We start from the raw sequence: 22,844 nt of genomic DNA, 5'->3' as shown, positions 1-22,844 counted from the left end.
GTACAATGTTGGGTAACAGTTATGACAGTCAGCATCCTGTCTTGTTCCTGATCTTAGAGGGAAAACTTTCAGTCTTGCCCCCACTGGATATGCTGTTTGTTGTGAGTTTTTCATATATGCCCTTTATCATGTTGAGGAAGTTTCTTTATTCCTAGTTTTCTGATTGTTTTTATCAAGAGTGGGTGATAGATTTTGTCAAATACCTTTCTGCATCAATTAGGATTATCATGTGGTTTTTTTCTTTCATTTTATTAATGTGATGTATTACATTGATTTTCTTATGAACCAGCCTGGCATCCTAGGAATAAATCCAACTTGATCATGCTGAATAATCCTTTTAATACGATGTTGGATTTGATTTACTGGGTTTTGTTGAGAATTTTTTACATCTATATACATAAGGAATATTGGTCTGTAATTTTTTTCTTATACTATCTTAATCTGACATTGGTATTTGGGTGATGTTTGCCTCACAGAATCAATTAGGAAGTATTCCCTCTTCAACTTGTTCAAAGAGTTTGAGCAGGACTGGTGTTAATTCTTCTTGGAATGCTTGGTAAAATTCACCAGTGAAGACATTTGATCCTGGCCTTTGGTTTTCTTTCTTTTTTTTTTTTTTTTTTGGAGGGGGGGAGGTTTTTGATTATTGATTCAATCTGTTTGCATGTTATAACACAAAAGTGTGAGAAGGAAATCCAAGTGACTTTTTTTCCACATATAATCATCAAACACACACACATACTCTCAAACGTTATTTTCCCTAAATCCTCCTTCACTAAACTCTGTAGCTCTTATCCTCAAATCCATAGTTTCAAAAATATATATTAATCACTTACTGGTGTATTAGAGGTCCTTCATTTCAATGATCACAAATGCAGAAACTAAGGCTTAGAAAAGAAAGGCTTTGCTCCAAGTCAATCAGCTAATTTGGGGGGTAACCAAACCTGGAATCTAAATCTAGTTCAATGACCTATCACTTATAGCATGCCCTCAGAAAGACCAAATGTAAGATCTATATGGATGCTGATGTTTTAATTTAGCAGAAGTCAGCAGCAGTGATTCTCTCATGCTACTCTGAAGGTCTTCAGGTGGTCACAGCTACAATCTGCAGCAGTGCTTTTTCCGACTTTTGCATTCTGCCGGCAGGATGGAACAGCCATGGGTTTTTTGGTGCTTACAAGAACCACCCATTTTTTCACATTCCAAGAACTTCTTCCTTTTCTCATGCCCTATAAAAACAGAGAAGTTAAGGCTCATTTAACCAAAGCTACTAGAATTCTTTTTGTCTAGCAGTCTAAAATGGTTTTTATGTCTTTAAATTTTGTTTTAAAAATCATCATCATAAGAATATACAATGACACATGAAAATTTTATGAAATTCAAATTTCAGTGTCCATAAATAAAGCTTGATTGAAACATAGTTACACTCATTCATTCACATATTGTTTATGGCTGCTTTTGTATTACAACAGCAGATGAGTTGTTACTGCAGAGATTATGTGGCCCTCAAAACCTAAAGTATTTACACCTAATCCTTCATAGAAAAAGTTTGTTGACCTCTGTAATATAGTGTCCTTCCTTTTAAGAAGACGTAATGTTGGGTCAGAGAGAATAACTGACTTGGCTGTGTCACATAATTAGGTATATATTTGTGCTGCTTCAGATGCTTTCCTCCTTCTCTACATGGCAAAACCTTACTGGAGTAGATAAGATAAATTAACCATTAAATATTGAATGAATGAATAAGGATGTACTGAGTATTGAGACTCCTGAATAAAGTGCCTCTCCTATACCTTGCAGTGTGAGCTGTTTCATAAATTGCTATATTTTAAATACCAAAGACACAATACAAAGTAAGCATTGATATTCTCGATGCTCCTTTGAGTTAAGCTGGAAAGAAAATAATGAGAGATCAAGAAGGCTGGCCATAGCAATTCAGAGAGCAGCATGAGAATAAAGTCAACTTGAGCGATGCTTGCATTCAAGAAAGCAACAAAATGGAGCCCAAACAACTATGAGGAACCAATGAATAAGAAATGTTTCAGAGTTTACGGCATTTAAGGGCACTGTGTTGTGATGGAGCACATCCTTAACTAGGAATTAGATGTGGCTCCTAATTCCTGCTCTCCTACAACTAAAGCTCAAAGCAGCTTTTCCTCTGTGAGCCACAATTTCTCCTAATTGTTTGGAAGACAAGGAAAAAATGTCTATGATTTCCATCCACTAGCCTGTTCACCGAATATTTCTGGTTCTCTCCTTGACGCACAGTAGGATTATCCTTCCTAGCTTTTGTACGATTGGGTGGGGACCATGTGGCATGCGTGATTAATGAATCATGAGCAGAAGTGATGTGTTCTTTCAGGGTGGGAGCCCTCAATTGCCAATGTGAGGCTCCTCACAGCAGCAACATTCTTGGCTGTGTCAACTCCATCAGCGTGGGTCTGAGTGGCTACAGTGATTGGACCTCTCCTGTGGCCATGATGGGTTTGTAGCATGAACAAGAATTACAGCTTTGTTTTTTTAAAACACCAAGATTTTGACATGGCTTCCACCACAGCATAACCTGGCCCATCCTGACATATACATAGGGCTGTCAGATAAAATACAGGATATCAAGTTAAATTTGTATTTCAGATAAATAACAATCATCTTTTAGTATAAGTATGCCCCAAATAGTGCATGGGACATATGCATATTAATCACTATTCATTGTTCATACATAATTTAATAAGTAAACCTATTTTCTGGGACCTTTGTATATTCCATAAAAGCATGGCCTTTGCAATCACTCTAACTTGGGCTGGAGTCTAGGCTTTACTGCATACAAAGTCATGTAACTTTAAGCAAATTCATTTCTTAGTTTCATCTGTAAGATGGAGATAAGTATCTGCTCCATAAATACTGTTAGGAGGGGTAAACCTAGGATCGTGCATTAAAACTTTTGTTATGATGTTTAGTAAAGAAGAAGTTCTCAATATCAATTGCTATAGTTATTACTGTTGCTGTTTCCATTGTTACCTGTTAATGTCATTTATTATAAAGATTAGTTATGGGATGACAACTAACTAAGTTAGGATAATCTTGGGAAAATATTTTTAATTTCTTTAAAAATTTTTCTCTTTCCTTATTTGTAAAATGGAGTACTTTGTACATTTTATACTTCTTTAAGCTCTGATATTATTCAGTTATTACATATTATAGCACATTTGATTATGAATCAACTGGTCCTATGCCAGGATCTGAGATCGTCGACCTCTTATCCTACCAGATGGATTTGCAGCTTACTTGATGATACCGCCTGAGAAAGATATAAAAGGAGGAGGAAGAAAAGTAGCAGTATCCTCATGATGGGAAATGGACTCTGAGGACAACTGGAAGCATCTAACGGAGGAAACTTCTTCAGTGCACATTGATGGGGACAGGTGATCTGGAAAAGAGTTTGAAAAATTCAGTTGAAGAGAAAACACTTATGTTCCTATACAAATGCTCAAATTAGGGCCTGAGTGTTCTTTGAGAATGTCAAGTGGGCCTATTGTCACGAATCCAAGTTTCCTCTTATCATAAAAGAAGAGCTTTATAGCAGTTCAATATTTTCTAGCTGATTTTCATTTAGGCTTATAGACTCAAGGCTCGAGTCTTTTTTTTTTCTTCAGAGAATAACTTCTTTACAAAACCTGATGATTTAGGAGGACCACCCATTCATTCATTCACCTTTATTGCATATCTCTGCATCTGACAGCTTCCCGGTTTGTAAAAATTAAAAGAGTAGAAGGAATTTCGTCAATGGAAATTATCTTCTCTTTTTTAATTTCAGGACATTTTTTTTGCTACCTAATTAAAGGAAAGGAGGTGGTGGGCACTCTAAGCAAACTTCTACCATGCCAGGTTCTTGCACATGTCACAAGTCAGAGTATTTCTTAAATATCAGAATTGTATCAGTGCATTCTTGCAGTAAAAACTAAATAATGAAGCTGTGTAAAGAGTAAAACATTAAAATCCCTCTCCCTTTCTTTCCTCTCCCCATCTCAGTCTTGCTTTACATTGTTTATATGTTTCTCTCCTTCACTATACCACGAGCTTCTAAAATAACAGGTCTGGTATCATTATTTTGTCTTTTCAGCACCTTACACAGTGCCTGGCATTGAGAGGGAAATAATTGCTTAAATAAACGAATGCTTAAATGGAAAAACAGATACATAGGTGAGTGAATAAATGAATGGATGGAGAAAGAGAAGGGGGAAGGGAGGGAGAGAAGAAGGAAGGAAGAAAGGAAGAGATTCCAGCTAACCAGACTTCCTACTTATTTGTGCTGATTTGGAAGGATTATGTACCCCAGAAAAGCCACATTCTTTTCATCTTAATCCATTCTTGTAGGGACTGACCTATTGTTTGGGTGGAACCTTTTGATTAGATTGTTTCCATGGAGATGAGACCCATCCAATTTTTGATTAGATGGAGATGTGACCCCGCCCATTCAAAGAGCGTCTTAATTAGTTAACCAGAGTCCTTAAAAGAGCGCATGGAAGGAGAAAGAGCTCCAAGCCCACACAGAGGGCAGAAAGTTGAAACCAGGATACAGATATTTGGAGATACCAAAAGAAAGCTCCCCCAGCAGAAACCAGAAGGACCCACAGAAATGGAGAGAGCATTTTTTAAACCAACCCAGGAGAGCCAGCAGGCATCACCATGTGCCTTCCAGTGTGACAGAGGAGCCTGGATGCTGACTTTCCTCAGAGCAGGTATCCTCCTGATTGGTGCCTTAATTTGTACATTTTCACAGCTTTAGAATTGCAACTTTTACCTTAATAAATCTCCTTTATAAATGCCAATCCATTTCTAGTATATTGCATTCTGGCCACTTTAGCAAACCAACATATTATCTCACATGTCCCCTTAGATTATTAATCCATACTGGTTTTAAGGAGTCAAAAGATAGATTGATGCTGAATTAATGTCATCAAAGAACACTTTCAACTCTTCAGATAAACTGAGGCCTTTAGGAGAGCAGAGACAGAGTGCGAGCTTTGAAGTAAAATAAATCAGGGTTCAGAGTCTTGGCCTTACCACACTCATCAGCTGAGTAACCTTACACAAATAATCGTTGAAGCTCCAGTTTCTTCTTCTATACATTATGATGGTCATTGTATCTATCTCCTTGGGTTATCTATGTTCTGTCTTAGAAAAAGGGATTTAGGAGGAATCGATGACTGATCAGTACCTGTCTATGCAGAGTTGAGGTTGAACTGGGAATACTACAAGGAGTTTCAACCTAAATGGAGAGAATAGCTTTTTAGGCAACTTCTGGGTCCTTGAAATCACATTAGATGTCAGTTTACCCTATCAAGGGCTGCAATGTCTCAAAAAAAATGCTGAAATTTAAAGCTCTAGTGAGGCCAAATTGTGACCTTTTGGGCCCATGGTAGTAAAGCTTTGGCCAATTTTGGTATGGGAGAAAAATGATCTTGGAAATGAACCTAGAATTTCAGGTACACACACATAATGTTCCCCATTGAATTCCACTTATTCTTAGTAAATACAATCTACTATGGGTCAGGAATCTTGAAAATATCTTAGTTTACACAACTGCCATGTGAGGGAGACACTATTTTATTTCTTTAAGCGAGCAAATGTAAATCACACAATTAGTGTAGAATCTGGATATGAATCCTGTCTATTCACTGTCAAAACTTTTACTCATTTTCTAATAACATCCTGCTGAAATAAGGATGATATTTGCTAGATGAAGCAAGGTTAAAAGATGATAATTGCTAGACAAAGCCCAGATGAAATTCATGTTTGTGCATGCATATCTCTGTGCTAGAGAGTGTGTAATTGAGAGAATGAATAGAGAATTGTTTATTAAAGTTTTTCTAAATTACCCTTCCTTATGGAGAAAGAAAGGATGTGGCATAATGGACCATGCAAGTAAGTAAACAGAGGTGCTCCCTATGGAAGGGAACCACATACATTATCATCCAAACTGGGTAATTTTTTTAGAATACAAGGGATATCAATAGTTATGCCAGAATGACAGGCATAAATTGGGACATCTCCATGCAAACTGAGACTAATTGTTACCCTATCCTAAAGAAAGTCTCTTTATTAATAACCACAAGTTTCTTTGCTGAAGGTAAGGTAAAGACTTGGACTTCGTAGTTCTATCTCCACTCCTCCCAGCAGCCACCCCCTCTGAGAATGACCAATAATGCCTTGACTGCCCACAGGATCTCCTGGGACACAAGTATTACTGATGATGCTGGCTTATCTTTCAAATTCATGATTTTCCCTTTCTTACCCCAAGATTGTGGGAGGATGGATCTCGAGGAGTCTAGCTCTACTATCTTATATTTGGAAGTCACACCATCAACTTAATTAGAACATGATTTTATGCTAAGATTAAACACACTTTCACTTCCAACCGTGTACCACACACAATTTTACTAATATAAATAGCATTGCCAGAAGGTAATTATTAACCTGGCAGGAGATCTCAAACGGACTTTTCTGCTTACCCATTCTTGGTTGTATAAACTGATCCACCATTTATTATAAAACCCTCATCACATGTGGACAACTTCAAATCTTTGTGGAACAAACTTGGATAAATCATTTATATAATATTGTTTGTCTAGGTGTAACCTTCTGGGCAGTGAGAGACTCTGGGGTGAGTAACATTGATTGCTTTACTCTACTGTGTTTCCTTTTTCTGAGCATAATACACACTCACCCAACAACAACCCCTGGAGGTCACTGACCTAACTTTCACTGATGCACATCTCTTTCATCTTTTTTCTTAGACCAGCTCCACAACACGCTAAATAAAGAAACTAAATAAGTTTCTAGCATTTTGCTTTGGTCCAGAAGCAATTTAGGTATCAAATGGTCCCACTTCTGAATAAAGATCAGCATGTGAACCTTTCATTAAGTTGAGATCTATTTTACCTTAGTGATTTTGACCTAAATAAAAGTAGGATAAGCATTGTAGGAATAAGTTTAAATGAGTTACACTTAATTCAACACAGTTAGCTGTGAGGGTTTTACTTTCCTGCTTCCAGTAGCAGTAGTTTTGAAATGATAATAATAATCACAGAAAAGAAAGTATAGATTGGAAGCATTTGCCCACATTCCTATCTCCTATAGTCTTACACTGAAAGCAATTCTCTTTATTTCCTCCTTAAAATTATGCCTGTGCTTCCAACCCCCTTCTTCAACCATAAATGACATCTCTTAAAACCTTACCTTACAGTTGGTTTCTCTGCAGGAGGTCTGCTACCTGTCCTTTAGTTACAGGGATGCCTGCCAGCAACTGCCCATTACAACATAATTAGGGGTCAGATGAACAATGGGCAGAGGGAGGGCTGAATGAGGTCATGAATGAGGTCATGAAGGTGCATTTTGACCCCTGATTGGCAGCAGTTGTTTTGATAATGAGGTGGAGGAAAAGCCAGACTTTGGTGGCATCAAAGGAGAGGGTATGACAAATGAAGACTATGTGTAGACATGCCTTCCAAAGGGTTTTGCTGGAAACCTGAGCAAAGGCAAGAGACAACTGTTGAGAGATGATGAAGGGCAAAAGAATAGACTCCGTTGGTTTGTTCTCTTTGATTTTGTTTTTATAGATTGAGTAGAGAGAGAGAGAGAGCTAAGAGGTAGGGCAGGTGATAGAAAGGAAAAATTCTGGAGTTCTGTCCAGTATGAGCAATAGGAAAATGGGCTTGGGATCCAGGAGGAGAGGTTTTTCCTTAGATTGGAGCAGGGGCATGTCATCCCTGCAACCAGATCAATGACATGATTCACAGGGAAAAGCAACACTCTTCTTGCTACTGAAATCAGACAAATATTCTTCCTGTAGGGGAGTGAAGGTTCTAGACCAGAAGGGGAATGGGGAAGGCTGAACGTTCCACACAGGACAACAGTCCATATTTGAAGAAATTAGGGAAAGTCATGGGCCCAGTGTGGCACAAGAAGTGCAAGGTGGGATGAGAAGGCACCAGAGGTAGACCAGAGCTGACTGTCAAGGTGGCAGGCAGCAGAGGTGGATGAGAAGATGCTCCTGTAACAGACGTCTGACCTTACAAAGCCTTGTAGGCCTTGTTAAAATTTAGTGTTAATTCTTCGGTTGAAAGAAACTATTGAGGTGCTTTAAGATTAGCATTTGAAAATATGCTATGTAAAATTTCTTTTGAATTGTTAGAAAATAATTTTTCATAAAAATAGGGAGAACAATGAAGACTTGAACTTCAGAAATAGAATTCCATTGATGTGATTTTTCTCCTCTTCAAATGTATTGGGAAGTGCATTTTGGGGCCAGAGTTTTTGCTGGGGCCAGAATTTTTGTGGCACTTGTGAAATCACAAAACACAGCTTGTTCTGAACCTCAGTAGAATATACCCCAAAGTACAAACTTGAAATAAGAGAGCCTTTGCTGTAACACTGAGCCTCGGGCAACCATCTGAGAGGAAAGTAGTACATGCGCCATGAACATTTATGTGAATAAATAAATTTTAAAATTGTCTTCAGCAATTATTGGCAATTTTCCATTATTTTGTCTGTGGTTTACTAAACAAATCTAGGTTTTGGATCTTTGATGCTGTACCTTTATGCTCAGTGTATATAATTTTTAAGTAGTAAAATAAGAGTTGGAAATTTAAGAAATAAATAGCTTAACAAAAGCAACAACAAAATGCCATCAAAGGCCAGCCACGGTGGCAGGCAGAGTTCTTGCCTGCCATGCCAGAGACCCAGGTTTGATTCTTGGTGCCTGCCCCAAAAGAAGCCATCAAGGAAAAATCTTGAGTAATTTAGCATTGAGAATTCAAAAACATTTTTAAGATGTTCTTTTCCTAATAAAGATGACAATTTATAAATTGCTGCTTACAAATAAACATTTATGGCAACAATACATACAGCCCTGTTTTTAAAGAAGCAGTGTTCCTATTCTCTTTACACCAAGTAACTCTGCCTCACTATTTTATCTCATTGCTTGAGAATTGCTTAGACTAGCACTACCCCATAGAACTTCCTGTGATAATAGACATGTTCTCTATTTGTGATATCCATTAAGGTGTCACCAGTCACCTGTGGCTATCAAGCACTTGAAATGTAGCTGGGGTATGACTGAGGAACAGAATTTTAAACTTTATTTGCTTTTAATTTAAATTTTGAAAGCTACATGGAGCTAGTGGCTACTGCACTAGACAGTACGTTAGACAGTGGATTCTGGAGAGATGCAGTTTTACTCTTGGGAGTTCTTTCTTGGTTGACAGTCATCTACTTTATTCCTGGTGCCTGTCAGAGTGGGAGGCACATTGTAAGAAGTAGTGTCCATGAGATGAATGAGTTTTCAGAAACTTTTCTCTAGTTATTGTCATACCGCTGGTTTCTATTTCCCCATAGTTTGAGAATTCCTCCCTCTGCTTGGGAGGTGAGAATGTCAGAGCCAGAAGAAACCTTGGAAGGCCTCCTAATCTGGGAAGATCAATGAACTTTGTCCTTTGTTTGGCATTTGTGCCAGTTTGAATCTGTGGTAGACCCCAGAAAAGCCATATCCTTTAATCTTCATTCAATATTGCTGGCTGGGAGCTTTTAGATTGTTCCCATGGAGAGGTGAACCACCCAATTGTGGGTGATAACTTCTGATTAGAAGACTTCCATTGAAATGTGACTCTACCCATTCCAGCTGGGTCTTGATTAGTTTCCTGGAATCCTTTAAAAGAGGAAGCATTTTGAAGAGAGTCCCTTTTTAAAGCCACAGGAAAACCACAGCACAGCCTAACAGAGCCACAAGGCTGAGAGCCCACCCCACCAGAGACCTTTGGAGATGAAGAAGGAATGCATGCCCAGGGGAACTTCATGAAACAAGAAGCCTGGACAGAAAGCTAGTAGACATCACCACATTCACCATGTGCCTTTCCAGTTGAGAGAAACCCTAAACTTCATTGGCCTTTCTTTAGTGAAGAAAACCTCTTGTTGGTGCCTTAATTTGGATATTTTTATAGACTTGCTTTAATTGGGACATTTTCATGGCCTTAGAACTGTAAGATAGCAACTTAATTAATTCCCCCTTTTAAAAGCCATTCTGTGTCTGGCATATCACATTCTACCAGCTAGTAATCTAGAACAGATATAACGACTGAATCTTTTAGGAGTGATATATTGAGAAAGATTCTGAGGCCACATCGAGACACCCCAGCAAAGAGTAAATGAGTGTCATGATCTTTGTAATATATGGTTGGCACGGGGTGGGATAAAGAGAAGAGGAGGTATTTCTGTTATCTGTTGCTGTAAAACCAATCACCTTCTGAACTTAACTGTTTTTGAAATGAGTATTTTATTATTTATTATTATTAGATCTTACGGTTCTGGGGGCTCTTAGTCTCAGCTGGGTGGTCTGTCCTCAGAGACGCTCCTGAGTTCGCAGTCACATGGTAGCTGAGATGGGAATCATCTGAAGGATCATGCAAATGCTTGGCACCTGGGCTGGGAAGATTCAAATAGCTGGGGCTGGACCAGATGGGCTTTTTGAGTATTTCTCTGTTGCAAATATGATCTTTCCACAGTCTCTGAAGCACAGTCATTTCAGTATAACCAGGCTTCTTATCTGGTGTCTCTAGGTCCCCAAGACACATGTCCTGGGAGAGAGAAAGCCAGGTGGGAGCTGTATCCCCTTTTGTGATCTCAGAGGTCACTTAGCATCACTTTCACCATAATGTTAGTAGAGGCAGTCACAGAGGTTTATTTAGGTTAAAGGGGAGGAAGCATAGACTCTATCTCATGGTAAGACAATGGCAAGGTTCTTGAAGAACATTTTTTGGGAAAATACAATCTGCCACATGTGAAAGAGGAGTGGGGCATATGTGACGTACCCAATTGTGATTAGAGGGAGATGTGATGCCACCCATTCTAGGTGGGTCTTGTTTAATTTACCGGAATCCTTTAAAAGAAGAATCATTTGGAAAAAGCTTCAGAGCCAGGAGAACCACAAGAGCTCATGCAGCTAGAGACCTTTGGAGATGAAGAAGGAAAATACCTTCAAGGCAGCAGAACTGGTCTCACATAGTATGAGGACGTCAATTAACCTCAGTGGGTTTCATTTTTTAAAAGGAGTAGTTATTCGACACATATATGGACACCAGGATAACAACAATATAATTACATACATCCACCTAAAAAAAGTATTTCTAGTCTAACTATTTCAGAATGTATTCTTTATTGAGAAACTTGAGAAAATTCAAGGGATTGGGAATTAAGAGTGAATACAGAAGAAAATGATGTATACATTGACTAAAGAGTTATGTAAAACTACACAGATGCATAAAATTATGTGGATGTAGATCTTGTTGTAACTATCAAATTGTCTTAAGAAAGGGAGCCCAAGGACCATTCTTCTCTTATCTTTTTCCTTTTCCTCTATTGACCTTTTCCAGAGTTCCATGCTCTAAGATTATCAAAAACTTCTACAGCTTCTGACACCAACTGCAAATACCACAATGACTCAATCCAATTCAATTCTGACTCTTAACTATCTGGAGTTAGGCCAGACAGGAAGTGAAGGACAATACAAGGTAGCCCTTTGCAGCACAAGTCACAAGTTCAGAAGCCCAGGCCCCCTGCACTTCTGATCAACTGGCTACAAATTTGGAGATTCCTACCACCTCCTCAGGTTCCATAATTTATTAGAACAACCCAAAGAATTCATTGAAAGCACTCTATTTAAGATTATAGTTTTATTATAGTAAGAAGATGCAAATAGGAAGAAACCATACGAAAAGACTCATAGGGCGAGGTGTGAGGGTCTCAAATGCAAACGTCTGTGCCTTTTCCACCTGCAGTCAGAACATGTCACCTTCAAGGCACAGTGATGTTTTTATCAATCGTGGCAGCTCCCCTGGGCTCCAAGTACCCCACATTTATATGGGATTTCATTATGTGGCATGATTGGTGGAATCAATGCCCATGTGGCTGAACTCCATGTGCACCCTTATCCCCTTCCTAGAAATGGGGGATGTGGGCCCATATGAAGTGGCTCAAAGCCCCCAGTCCCCAAATCACATGGCTGGTCTTTCTGGGGTGGCCAACCCCCCACCCTAAGTCTTAACTACAGGTGTGGTTAAGCCCACCCTGCCATCTTGTTAGCATATAAACCATCAGGTATGGCCCTGGGACCACCATGAATAGCAAAAGGTAACCTAATCATAGGAAATTTCAAAGATGTAGTAGTTAAGGAATTGAGGACAAAGACCAGTCAAGTTTTTCTTAATGCTACACATGCTATATTATTTTCATTTAGTAGTTTCTTCATTACAATGGGTTTTTTTTCTCACAACACTTATTTGAGTCATATTACATCCACATATAGAGAAAAATAAGCAATTATACTATAATGGGTCCAATTTAATTTTATGTAATCAAGTTCAATAACAAATTACTAAGCAACTTTTGTAGAAATGAGTAAAAAACAATAGGTTCATATCTAAAAGGACTTAAAGGTAATTGGAAGATTTAAAACTCAAGCACAGGTATACAATCAAATAAGTTGAATAAGAGCCATACATTAAAAGGAGCAGAATCATGTACTGTTCAGAGAGTGGAGAGATCATATTCATTGGGTAGATTGGGAATAGTTTCATCAAGGGAGTGGGATCTGAGCTGGATTTTAAAGAATGGGTCAAATTCTAGTTGGGGTAAGAGGTGGAATGCTGGGCAACTGGACTAGCAAGAGCAATGCATAAATTCATGAAGTCAGACACTAGAATATAGGTTACAGGGTAGCAAATGGGGAGCTAATGCTTCATTGGTACAAAGTTTCTATCTGGGGTGACCAAATAGTTTTGGTAACGGGTGGTGGCGATGATAACACAACACTGTGAATGTAATTAACACCACTGAGTTATATATTTGAATGTGTTTAAAAGGGGAAATTTTAGTTTGTATATATGTTACTAAAATAAAAATAAAATTAAAAAGCATAGAACTGTATCAGACAAACAGTGAACCCCCAATGTAAACTATGGCCCTTCATTAATAGTATAATTATAATAATATTGTTTTATCAACTGTGATAAAGCTATCACACTAATACAAAATGTTAGTAGAGAAAACTGTGTACGTGAGGGGAGTATGTGGGAACTCTGTATTTTTTGCAAACTTACAGCTTCTGAAATACAAAAATTTTTTTAAAAAGGACATATGCATAGATGACAAGAAAAAAGGAAGTATTTGTGAAACACAGGGGTCCAATTTTCCTGGAGCCTAAGGACCACAAGGCTCAACATATGGTGATAAACCTGCCATGTAAGTTGTGATGCCGCTGTGGAGGCTCTGAATGCCAGTGTGAAGGATGTATTTAGTTAGCAGGTAAAGGGGGAATCATAAGTCATCTCTTTACCTGCCCTGTGTGAAACACCACACAAACGCAATAACCATAACACCAAGAAGTCAAGGTTTTCTGATTCAGAGCAAAGTGATACAACTGAATTTACACTCTATAAGTGTATCTCAAGGGAGCAGTTACTCTCTCTGCTGCAGTCTCAGCGGTTGGTTTCTTTATATCTTTTTTCTGTCTTTTGCAGCACTTTTGTGTGGGTAGGAGACAGTAGCCAATCTCTTCCCATTTGCCAAGGCACCTGAGTGGAAAACAAAAGCCTCTGTTTCCAATGCAAGATAGAGGAAATCGTATTTTTCCAGAGAAACCTGAAAATAAAGGAGAACATAAAGAGAGGCTCAAGCACCATTTCAGAAAGACTCAAAATATGAATTGTTATTCCTTTTAGTAAGTCCCTGAGGGAAGAGTTTCTTTTCCAAGAGTGTGGCTGTATATGATCAGGATAATTTTTGATATGTGATCGTGACTTCCTGTAGCTAATTTTCTGACACAGGGAGTGAGACTGCTGTGTTTGTATGGATAATTACTCTTAAAGAAACAGGTAAACACTATGATTTGGGCAGAATGTCTTGGGCCATTAGATAAGTTCAGAGAGAAGCATGCCAGGGTTTCAGGCAAATACGTCCCCACTGCAAGAAAATAAACTAGAAGCTACTCTAAAAATTTTTTTGATTGCTGCAATGCCAGGGCAAAAACAAAGGACGGGATAAAAACCAAGTTAATAAGGCTGAAGTTCACCTCTAAACTGAGACAGGGTTTGGATAACTGTAGGCTCTGGATGGGTCCCAGCGTGAAGACACTACATGGGCACTTACGGCAAAGGTTTTCAAAACCTGCTACAGGTTTCCCTAGGTGACGAAAAACTCTATTTTTGAATTATAAAAAGTAGTCTGAATGTCTATCTTTGGCGTCAAAGCAGTCCTCCTGCTTGCATTTAAAATTTGCTTAACTTATCCTTCAAACATAGATATCACAGTTCTACTATAACAAAGCAATGGGGAGGTGTTATTACAAGTTAGTTCATTAGATTGGGTCAGGAACAAAAACAACAAACAAAAAAAGTGAAATTTCCTTTAAGGTTTAATTCACTTTCAATGTTAGAAGAAAGCACATTTAGTTTTAACGAACATGTCAAATAGTCTTGTGAAAGAGTACCCAAGAAACTACACTTTAAATTATTTCAGCTCTCTTATTTATCAGATCCATCTTACCTGGAGCAGGCAACAAAAATGATAAAGGCAATGTGAAGAAGAGATAATGGATCCTCATAGCTGGTGTCTGACACACTCACTGACTAGCTGAAGATGGAAAGCCAAGGTCAACTGTTTAAGTTTTTAAAGATTAAAGGAACATGGTTCCTGGTGGGAGTGATGGTCCCAAATTTAGTAAAATTATGTAATGATGAAAACAATGTCTTTTTCTTCTGGCTGTCATGACTTGCTCTCAGAACAAGTAACCCATCCTTTCAAACATATGTAAATAAGCTTATAGGCATATGCCTCAGAAATTGATATCCTGCTTTCATTTGAGATGCAGAAAGCTTGTCCACAAATGGATACTTCTGATAGTGGACATGGGGGGGATGGAGGTAGGCTGGGTTTATCTCCATTTGGCAGCAATCCTAGAACATATATCCTGGGTTTGATTTGTTCTAAGGCCAAAAGAGTATTCAGTTTAGTACAGCCTGAGGCATATTCAAGCATGCGCCTGACTCTGCATAGACATTCTTGGTGTATGAATAGAAAAGAAGAGATTATTTTTTGGTGCTGAGATAAAGAATGAGAGGTAGACTACCTTCAATAGACAAATGTCCCATGACACTTTGATTTTCATGGAAAATTCATGTGAAATTCCCCTTAAAATTCACTATTCACAATACTATAGGAATTATAAGTTAGGAAAGAATCTCTTTTCTCACTCTCAGAGAAAAAGAATGTTGGGACAAAGTAACTGAACAGATTGTGACCTCTTTAGAGTCTAAGGATCTTATATGCAAATGAGGGCCCCAGGAATGTACATTTATGACCTTAGGTTATTCCTCAATTATGACCATTTGAGTAAAGAACTCAGGTGATTTTTGAAGACCTAAGCCATTCAATGTTTTGTGGGCTGGCAGTTAGCTTGGTTTTTCTTAGTCTACAGAGCTAAGGGATCCAACTACCTATTTGTATGTTAGCATCAGGTTATTGATTGGAACCTTAAGTTTTGCAGATTTGCCTCCCTGTCTTATAAAGGTGACAACTGATGTTGTCTTAGAGAGGACCCTTATCTCTTATATTCGTAGACATAAAGAGATGTGTCGTTCTCACTTTCTTATCTGCCTCCTGGGTGGGTGTGTACGTAAGACAGTTTCTAAGTATCCAACTGTGTCTTCAACAGTATTCTAAAAGTAAATGTTGTACCTAAGTAAGAGTTATACTTGGTCCCAATAAAAATAGCTCATTCCTTATCGTCTTGTAATTTACCCATCTGCGCAGCTGCCAAGTTCCTCTGAATTGATAGAGTCCAGAAATGGCTGAGGTGATAGAATTAGATAGCAAGAAATTTAAAACTGCTCTTATAAATATGAAAATTTAAGGATCTAAGGTAAAAAGTGAACACAATGAGAAGAGACATGTAAACTATAAAAATAGAAGCTAACTGAAGTTTTATAGAAAACAATCCGGCAACAGAAATGGGAATTTCACTAAATGGAGTTAATGCATGTAAAGTGAAGGCAAACCAGAGATGCTTTCTTTAAAAAAAGCTGAAGCAATTTGTCAACAGCTGAACTGCATGAAAATGATCTAGGCTGAAGAAAAATTATACCAGAACTGTACAATGGAGTACAGGGCACCAGAAATGGTAAATTTGGGAGTAATTATAAATAGCTTCCTTCTAAGTTTAAAAATTTCTTTAAAAGATAATTGAATTTTTAGGGCAATGTGACAGTGGCTTAGTGGCAGAATTCTTTCCTGCCATGCCTGAGACCTGGGTTTGTTTCCCAATGCCTACCCGTGTGAAAAAAAAAAAAGATAATTGACTTTTTAAATGTGGCATTGTTGTAAGGTTACAACATGCATTTTTGTAGAAGTCCCATGGGATTTCCTTAATTGCATTTCTTCCACAAGGAAAATCATAATTGTCCAATCATCTAGGTTTCCATTTGCCTGACTATGCACAACAAAGTTAATCCATGAAGTACAAAGTAAACATTACCCTGGGTTTGAGATCCCAATTATTAGTTTTCTGCCACATATATTGCCCTCAATTCTGTTTATCAGATGGATTTATCCTTGCCTTCTTTAAACAAGGTTATATCATCTTCATGGCAAATAGTGGCAGCAGACTGTAACACATCCGTCAATTTGGAAACATTCTTCAACTAAAAGGAAGCTTCTTTTACTTTAGAAGGAGAAAAAAACACAGTACTCAGAACACCTAGCAATAGAACTTAGAAATTCTTCTGGGAGTTTTGTTATTGCAATTTACCCATGAATATGACCTACTCCATCAGAGCCAGAGCCACCGCTTGTGGCAAGCTCCTTTGTATATCCTTTTCCATTTTATCAGAGAGCTTTGCTGAGCAACTCCAGCTCATTGGAATACTTTTCTGAGTTCACCCAGGACATCAATATGTATTTGGGTCACGAAGTTATTTATTCCTTCTAGGTGGGATTGTAGCTATCAAAGTTCAGAAGAAGGTCAACAATTGTCTATCTCTCTTTTATTAGAGTAGTTGTAGGTTTTTCAGAAGAATCACACAAAGTTTCTGCATGTCCTCCCTCCTACACATACAGTTTTCTCTGTTATTAACAATTTGCGTTAGTGTGATAGCTATGTTAAAACTGATGAAACAACATTATTATAATTATACTAACTACAATCCAGAGTTTATATGAGTTCACAGTTTGTGGGGTTTTTTTTAATAAAAACTGCCTCAGCTAAACATTAATTCCCCATTCCCCACACTCACACTTTTCTCTCATAACATGTATTCTAATTTCTGACTCCAAGAATTTGCATATTTTAATTATTTCATATAAGTAGAACATGCAATAGTTGCCTTTGCGTGTTTGGCCTATTTCACTCAACATGATGTCTTTGAGGTTCAACCAGGTTTTAGCAGGTATCAGAACTTTGTTCCTTTTTACAGTTGAATAATATTCCATTGTAGTTATAGACCACATTTTGTTTATCCACTCATTTATTGATGAACACTTCAGTTGCTTCCACTTTTTGGCTACTGTGAATAATGCTGCTATGAACATCAATATGCAAATATTTATTAAAGTCTTTGATTTTAATTCTTTTGCATTTATAAGTGGGATTGCTGGGTCATATAGTATTTATATACTTAACTGTTTTTCACAGTGACTGCACTGTTTTACATTCTCACCAATAATGTTTGAGTGTTCCTATTTATTTTTCTTAATGATAGCATTATTTTATGGCTTGTTTTTAATTAATTTATTTATTTTTTTTTTTCTGTTAGACATTCTAGTGAGTATGAAATGGTATCTCATTGTGATTTCACTTTGCATTTCCTAGGTGGCCAAGGATGTTGAGAACCTTTTTATGTGATTATTGGCCACCTGCATATCTTCCTTGGAGAAATGTCTATTCAGAATCTATTTCCATTTTTTAACTTCGTTGTTGGAAATTTCAATGTTGAGTTGTAGGAGTGTTTTATATGTTCTGGATATTCAACCCTTACCAGATATGTGGTTTTCAAATATTTTCTCCCATTCCATAGGCTGTCTTTTCAATGTTTTATATAGTCCTTTGATGCACAAAAGTTTCTAATTTGACGAAATCTGATTTAACTATTTTTTCTTTTGTTGATGCAGCTTTGGCATGAAGTATAAGACCCCACACTGCCTTAGGCAAAGTCCTATAAATGCTCTTCTACATTTTCTGCTGAGTTATTGTAGTTTTAGTCCTTACATTTAGGTGTTTGATCCATTTTGAGATAATTTTTGTATATTATTTGCGATAGGGGCTCACTTTCATTCTCTTGCAGTATAGATATCCAGTTTTCCCTCACTTTGTTGAAGAAGCCTTATTTCCCCATTGAGTAGACTTGGCACCCTTGACAAAAGTCTATTTGCCTTAGATGTACGTTTTTGAACTCTGAATTTAGTTCCATTGATGCATATGTTTGTTTTTGTGCCAATGCCATGCTGTTTTGATTACTAATAGCTTTGTAATAAGTTCTAAATTGGGATGTGTAGTCCTCAAACTTTGTTCTTTCTTTTCCAGATGGTTTTGGTTGCCCAAGGCCCCTTGCCCTTATATATGATTTTGATGATTGGCCATACCATTTCTGTAAAGAAAGCTGATGGAATTTTGATAAAGACTGCATAAAATCTGCAAATCACTTTGTTGACATCTTAACAATATTTAGTCTTCCAATCCATGGACATGAGATTGTCCTTCCATTTATTTAGGCCTCCTTTAATTTCTTTCAGCAATGTTTTATAGTTTTCCATGTAGAAGTACTTTCTTGTCCGGGTTAAATTTATTTCTAGATATTTTATTCTCTTTGTTGGTATTGTAAATGCAATTTTTTTCTTGTTTTCCTTTTCAGATTGTTCATTACTAGTGTACAGAAACTAGCATATACAAACACCACTGTGTTTTGCATGTTTATCTTGTACCCTGTCACTTTGCTGAATTTGTTAGCTCTAGTGGCTTACTTGCAGATTTCTCAGGAATTTCTAATTATGGGTGTGCTGGTTTAAAACTGTTATGTACACCAGAAAATCCATGCTCTTTTAATCCAATCTTGTGAGGGCAGACCTATTGTTGGGTGGTACCTTTTGATTAGGTTGTATTCACAGAGATGTGAACCCCACACACCCAAGTTGGGTCTTAATCCACTTACTGGAGTTCTTTAAGAAGGAGATATTTTGTAAACCACAGAGATGCTTAGAAACAGAAACTGTCCTGGGAAATGGTAAGCTAAAAAATGAAATCCACACTGCCCCATAGAAGCCAAGCGAGGACCTACAGATCCTTACAGAAAGAAAACACCCCAGGAGAAGCCAGAGAGACCCACAGGAGCTGAGAAAGCCATTTTGAAACCAACCCAGGAGAAAAGGGCCAGCAGACTCTGCTGTGCGCCTTCCCATGTGGCATAGAAACCCTGGATGTAATCGGCCTTTCTTGAGTGAAGGTATACTCTTGCTGATGCCCTAATTTGGATATTTTCATGACCTTAGAACTGTAAATTTGTAACCTAATAAATCCCCTTTATAAAAACCCATACATTTCTGGTATATTGAATTCTGGCAGCATTAGCAAACTGAAACAATAGGATCATATACTCTACAGAGAAAGTTAACTTCTCTTTTTCTAATTTGGATGAGTTTGATTTATTTTTCTTTTCTTAGATATTTCAGTGGTGACAGTGGGCATTGTTCTCTTGTTTCTAATTTAGGGGGAAAAGTCTTCATCTTTCAATACTGAGCATGAAGTTAGCTGTGGTTTTACATTTACGGCCATTATCATGTTGAGGAAGTTCCCTTCTCATCCTCAATTCTCAGTGGTTTTATAAGAAAAGATACTGCATTTTGTCAGTTACCTTTTTCGCATCAATTGAGATGATCATGCATTTTTCCCCTTAATTCTATTAATGTGGTTATTATATTGTTGGTTTTCATATGTTAAACTACCAATACATTCCTGGGATAAGTCCCACTCAATTGTGAAAGTTAATCCTTTTAATGTGATGCTGTATTCTGCTAGCTATTATTCTTGTTGAGCATTTTTGCATCTATATTAATAAGTACTGTTCTTTTCTCATATATCTTTATCTGATTTTGTTATTAGACTGATATTGACCTTAGAATGGGTTAAGAAGTGTTTTTCTCCTCTTCAAATTATTGGAACAATTTGAGCAGGATTGGTTTTAATTCTTTGAAAGTTTGGTAAAATTTAACAGTGAAGTCATGTGATCCTGAGATTTTCTTTGTTGGGAGGTTTTTTATTACTGATTTAATGTTTAATTTGCTATGGTCTATTGAGGTGCTCTGTTACTTCTTGATTCAGTTTAGGGAAGTTTTGTTTATTAGTTAAGGTTCTCTATAGAAATAAAACTGATCAGATACAAACACACACACACACACACACACGTTTAAATATAGAGATTTTTATTATAGGAATTGGCTCATGTGAAAGAGTAGATGGAAAAGCCTGAATTATGCAGGGCAAAACACAAGCTGGGAACTTCAAAAGAGTTATTCTGAAATATGGCATAACCAAAGTCAGCAGGGCAGATAAAAATCCAGAAATTCTGATATAGATGAAGTTGTATTCTCCAGGAGAAGCTGGGTAGCTTAAGAAATGGTAAAAATAATTTTTTTCTTTTTTTTTTTTTTTTTTTTTTTTTTTTTGGCATGGGCAGGCTCTGGGAATCGAACCTCGTCCCTGGCATGGCAGGCAAGAATTCTGCCACTGCCACCGTTGCATGCCCTTTTTTTTTATTTTTTAGAAATACTTTCTAACTTCTGAAATACTCTATTCTTACTTTAAGACTTCCAACTGATTGTATGAGGCGAGTCCCCTCATTGCTTCTGGTGATCACCTTTGCTAACTGTAATGCAATCAGGCACACATGAATCAACTAACTATAGATGCTAATTCATCTATGAAATACCCTCACATGAAAACTTAGGAAAGTGCTTGCTTTCAAAAAACTGGACAACAAAAGCTAGCCAAGTTGACACATGAAATTAACCATCAAAGTGTGTTTCTAAGTATTTGTCCATTTTACATCTAATTGTTCATTGTACCCTTTCATAATCATTTCTATTTTGTGGGGTTGGTAGTAATTTCCCCCTTTCTTTTCTAATTGCAGTCATCTATGTCCTCTCTCTTTTTCTCCTTATCATCCCAGCTAAATGTTTGGTCAGTTTTCTTAATCTTTTCAAGAAGCAAATTTTGGTCTTGTTGACTCTCTTTTTGGTTTCCCTATTAAATATTTCATTTTCTCCACTCTAATCTTTATTATTTCCTTCCTTATGCTCATTTTTGGGTTTAGTTTGCTCTTCTATTATTCATTCCTCCAGGTGCTAGATTAGTACAATAGTATTCTCATTTATGATTATGCATGTGATTACCATTAGTGGAGATCTTTATTACTTTATGTTGCTTTGAACTATTGTCTATTGTCCTTTTTTTCGGTACAAAGAATTCCCTTTAGCATTGCTTGTAAGGCCAGTCTTGAGATGACAAACTCCATCAATTTTTTAAAATCTGAGAATATGTGACTCTCTCTCACATTTTTGAAGGAGTCATACTGAATATAAAATTCTTAGTTGGCAATAATTTTCTATCAGCGCATTAATATGTCACCCCCCTGCCTTCTGGGTTACATGGCGTCTGCTGAGAAATCATCACTGAATGTTACTGAGACTCCTTGTATATGAGGCACGGCTTCTGTCTTGCATCTTTTAGGTTTTTCTCTTTGTCTTTGGCATTGATAGCTTGATTGCCATGTGTCTGGGCGTGGGTCTCTTTGAGTTTATCCTCTTTGGGTTTCATTGATCTTCTTAGGTGTGTATATTCATGTCCTTCATTAAATGTGGGAATATTTCTGCTATTATTTCCCTATTAGTTAAGGTTCTCTAGGGAAATGGAGCCAACAAGACATATACATGTATTTTATAATGTGAGATTTAATAAAATGGTCTCACGTGACTGTGGGGATGAGTAAGTCCAAGTTCTGCAGGATAGGCTGCAAAGTGGGGGCTCCAATGAAGGTTTTCAATGAATTTCCCAGGAGAAGCTGGCTGGCTGAAGTAGAAATAGAAATTCTTTCTTTGGACCACTGAAATCATCACTTCTCCTTTTAAAACCTTTAATTAATGGGGTGAGATTTCTCTCATTTATTAAAACAATCTCCTCAGTTGATTGTAGATGTAATCAGCCACACATGCAAACAATTTACTCATTATTTAAGTCCAGAAATGTCCTCATTGTAACAATCAGAACAGTGCTTGCTAAACCAAACAACTGGACTCCATTACCTGACTTAGATGACACATGAATCTAATCGTCACAGTCCACCCTTTGTCAACTTGGCAGCCATACACACCACCTTAAACCATTTTTTCTCTAAATAAAAAAAATCAGCAGTCATATTTTTCACCTAATAATACTCAACTGTCCTGCATACAACCAGAAATGCACTAAATCTCTCCTGAATAGGGTGCAAATCTTTGGGTAATAGTTACACTTAAACTTGATATCCTATAGCTTAAAAACTTTGACATAAAAACCAATACAATTTATGTGGTATGATAATGGGATATGAAAGGGAAGAAAACAAAGATATTTGCTTTACGTATATATACAAACATATTCATAAAAAACAAGGAAGAAATATTCATAACCATTATAGTCCTCATTTTTGTAACTGGTCAAAGGTTATATTTCATATTATCACTACCCTATTCCACATTCCATGTTCCCTTTG

General features: G+C 37.3%; 1 protein-coding gene and 2 long non-coding RNA genes across 9 annotated transcripts in view; 2 read left to right on the top strand and 1 right to left on the bottom strand.

The window, feature by feature from the left end:
* Nucleotides 1-1,017: 1,017 nt before the first annotated feature.
* Nucleotides 1,018-15,308, bottom strand: LOC143676017 (uncharacterized). Of its 6 annotated transcripts, XR_013171761.1 has the most exons (4): nt 15,179-15,308; nt 14,596-14,682; nt 3,286-3,427; nt 1,018-1,229 (listed from the first exon to the last, which is right to left on the bottom strand). XR_013171761.1 is itself a non-coding variant. In XM_077151863.1 (3 exons), the coding sequence occupies exons 1-3, from the start codon at nt 10,626-10,628 to the stop codon at nt 1,223-1,225; spliced, it is 420 nt and encodes a 139-aa protein (XP_077007978.1). In that variant the 5' UTR covers nt 10,629-10,643; the 3' UTR covers nt 1,018-1,222. The 6 variants fall into 6 exon arrangements, 1 of the variants encoding a protein (XP_077007978.1); XR_013171762.1 differs by lacking the exon at nt 14,596-14,682 and having other exon boundaries at nt 15,179-15,297; XR_013171760.1 differs by lacking the exons at nt 14,596-14,682; nt 15,179-15,308 and adding an exon at nt 7,240-7,367 and having other exon boundaries at nt 3,266-3,427.
* On the top strand, nt 10,716-14,787 carry LOC143676018 (uncharacterized). Its single transcript, XR_013171764.1, has 3 exons — nt 10,716-10,906; nt 13,184-13,293; nt 14,569-14,787. It is a non-coding gene; the product is annotated as an uncharacterized LOC143676018 (long non-coding RNA).
* A 107-nt stretch (nt 15,309-15,415) lies between the features above and the next one.
* LOC143676016 (uncharacterized) overlaps nt 15,416-22,844 on the top strand; it is a 43,141-nt gene continuing 35,712 nt past the window's right edge. The window contains exons 1-2 of one of the 2 annotated variants that reach the window (XR_013171757.1): nt 15,422-15,454; nt 16,151-16,228. This is a non-coding gene — a long non-coding RNA (uncharacterized LOC143676016). Of the gene's footprint in view, nt 15,455-16,150; nt 16,229-22,844 lie in introns of both variants that reach the window. The other variant, XR_013171758.1, reaches the window with a different exon arrangement.

Source organism: Tamandua tetradactyla, chromosome 3 (assembly GCF_023851605.1).
Source record: "Tamandua tetradactyla isolate mTamTet1 chromosome 3, mTamTet1.pri, whole genome shotgun sequence".
Classification (NCBI taxonomy): domain Eukaryota; kingdom Metazoa; phylum Chordata; class Mammalia; order Pilosa; family Myrmecophagidae; genus Tamandua; species Tamandua tetradactyla.
Note: the sequence above shows the minus strand (reverse complement) of the source record. Positions and strands in the feature narration are given on the sequence as shown.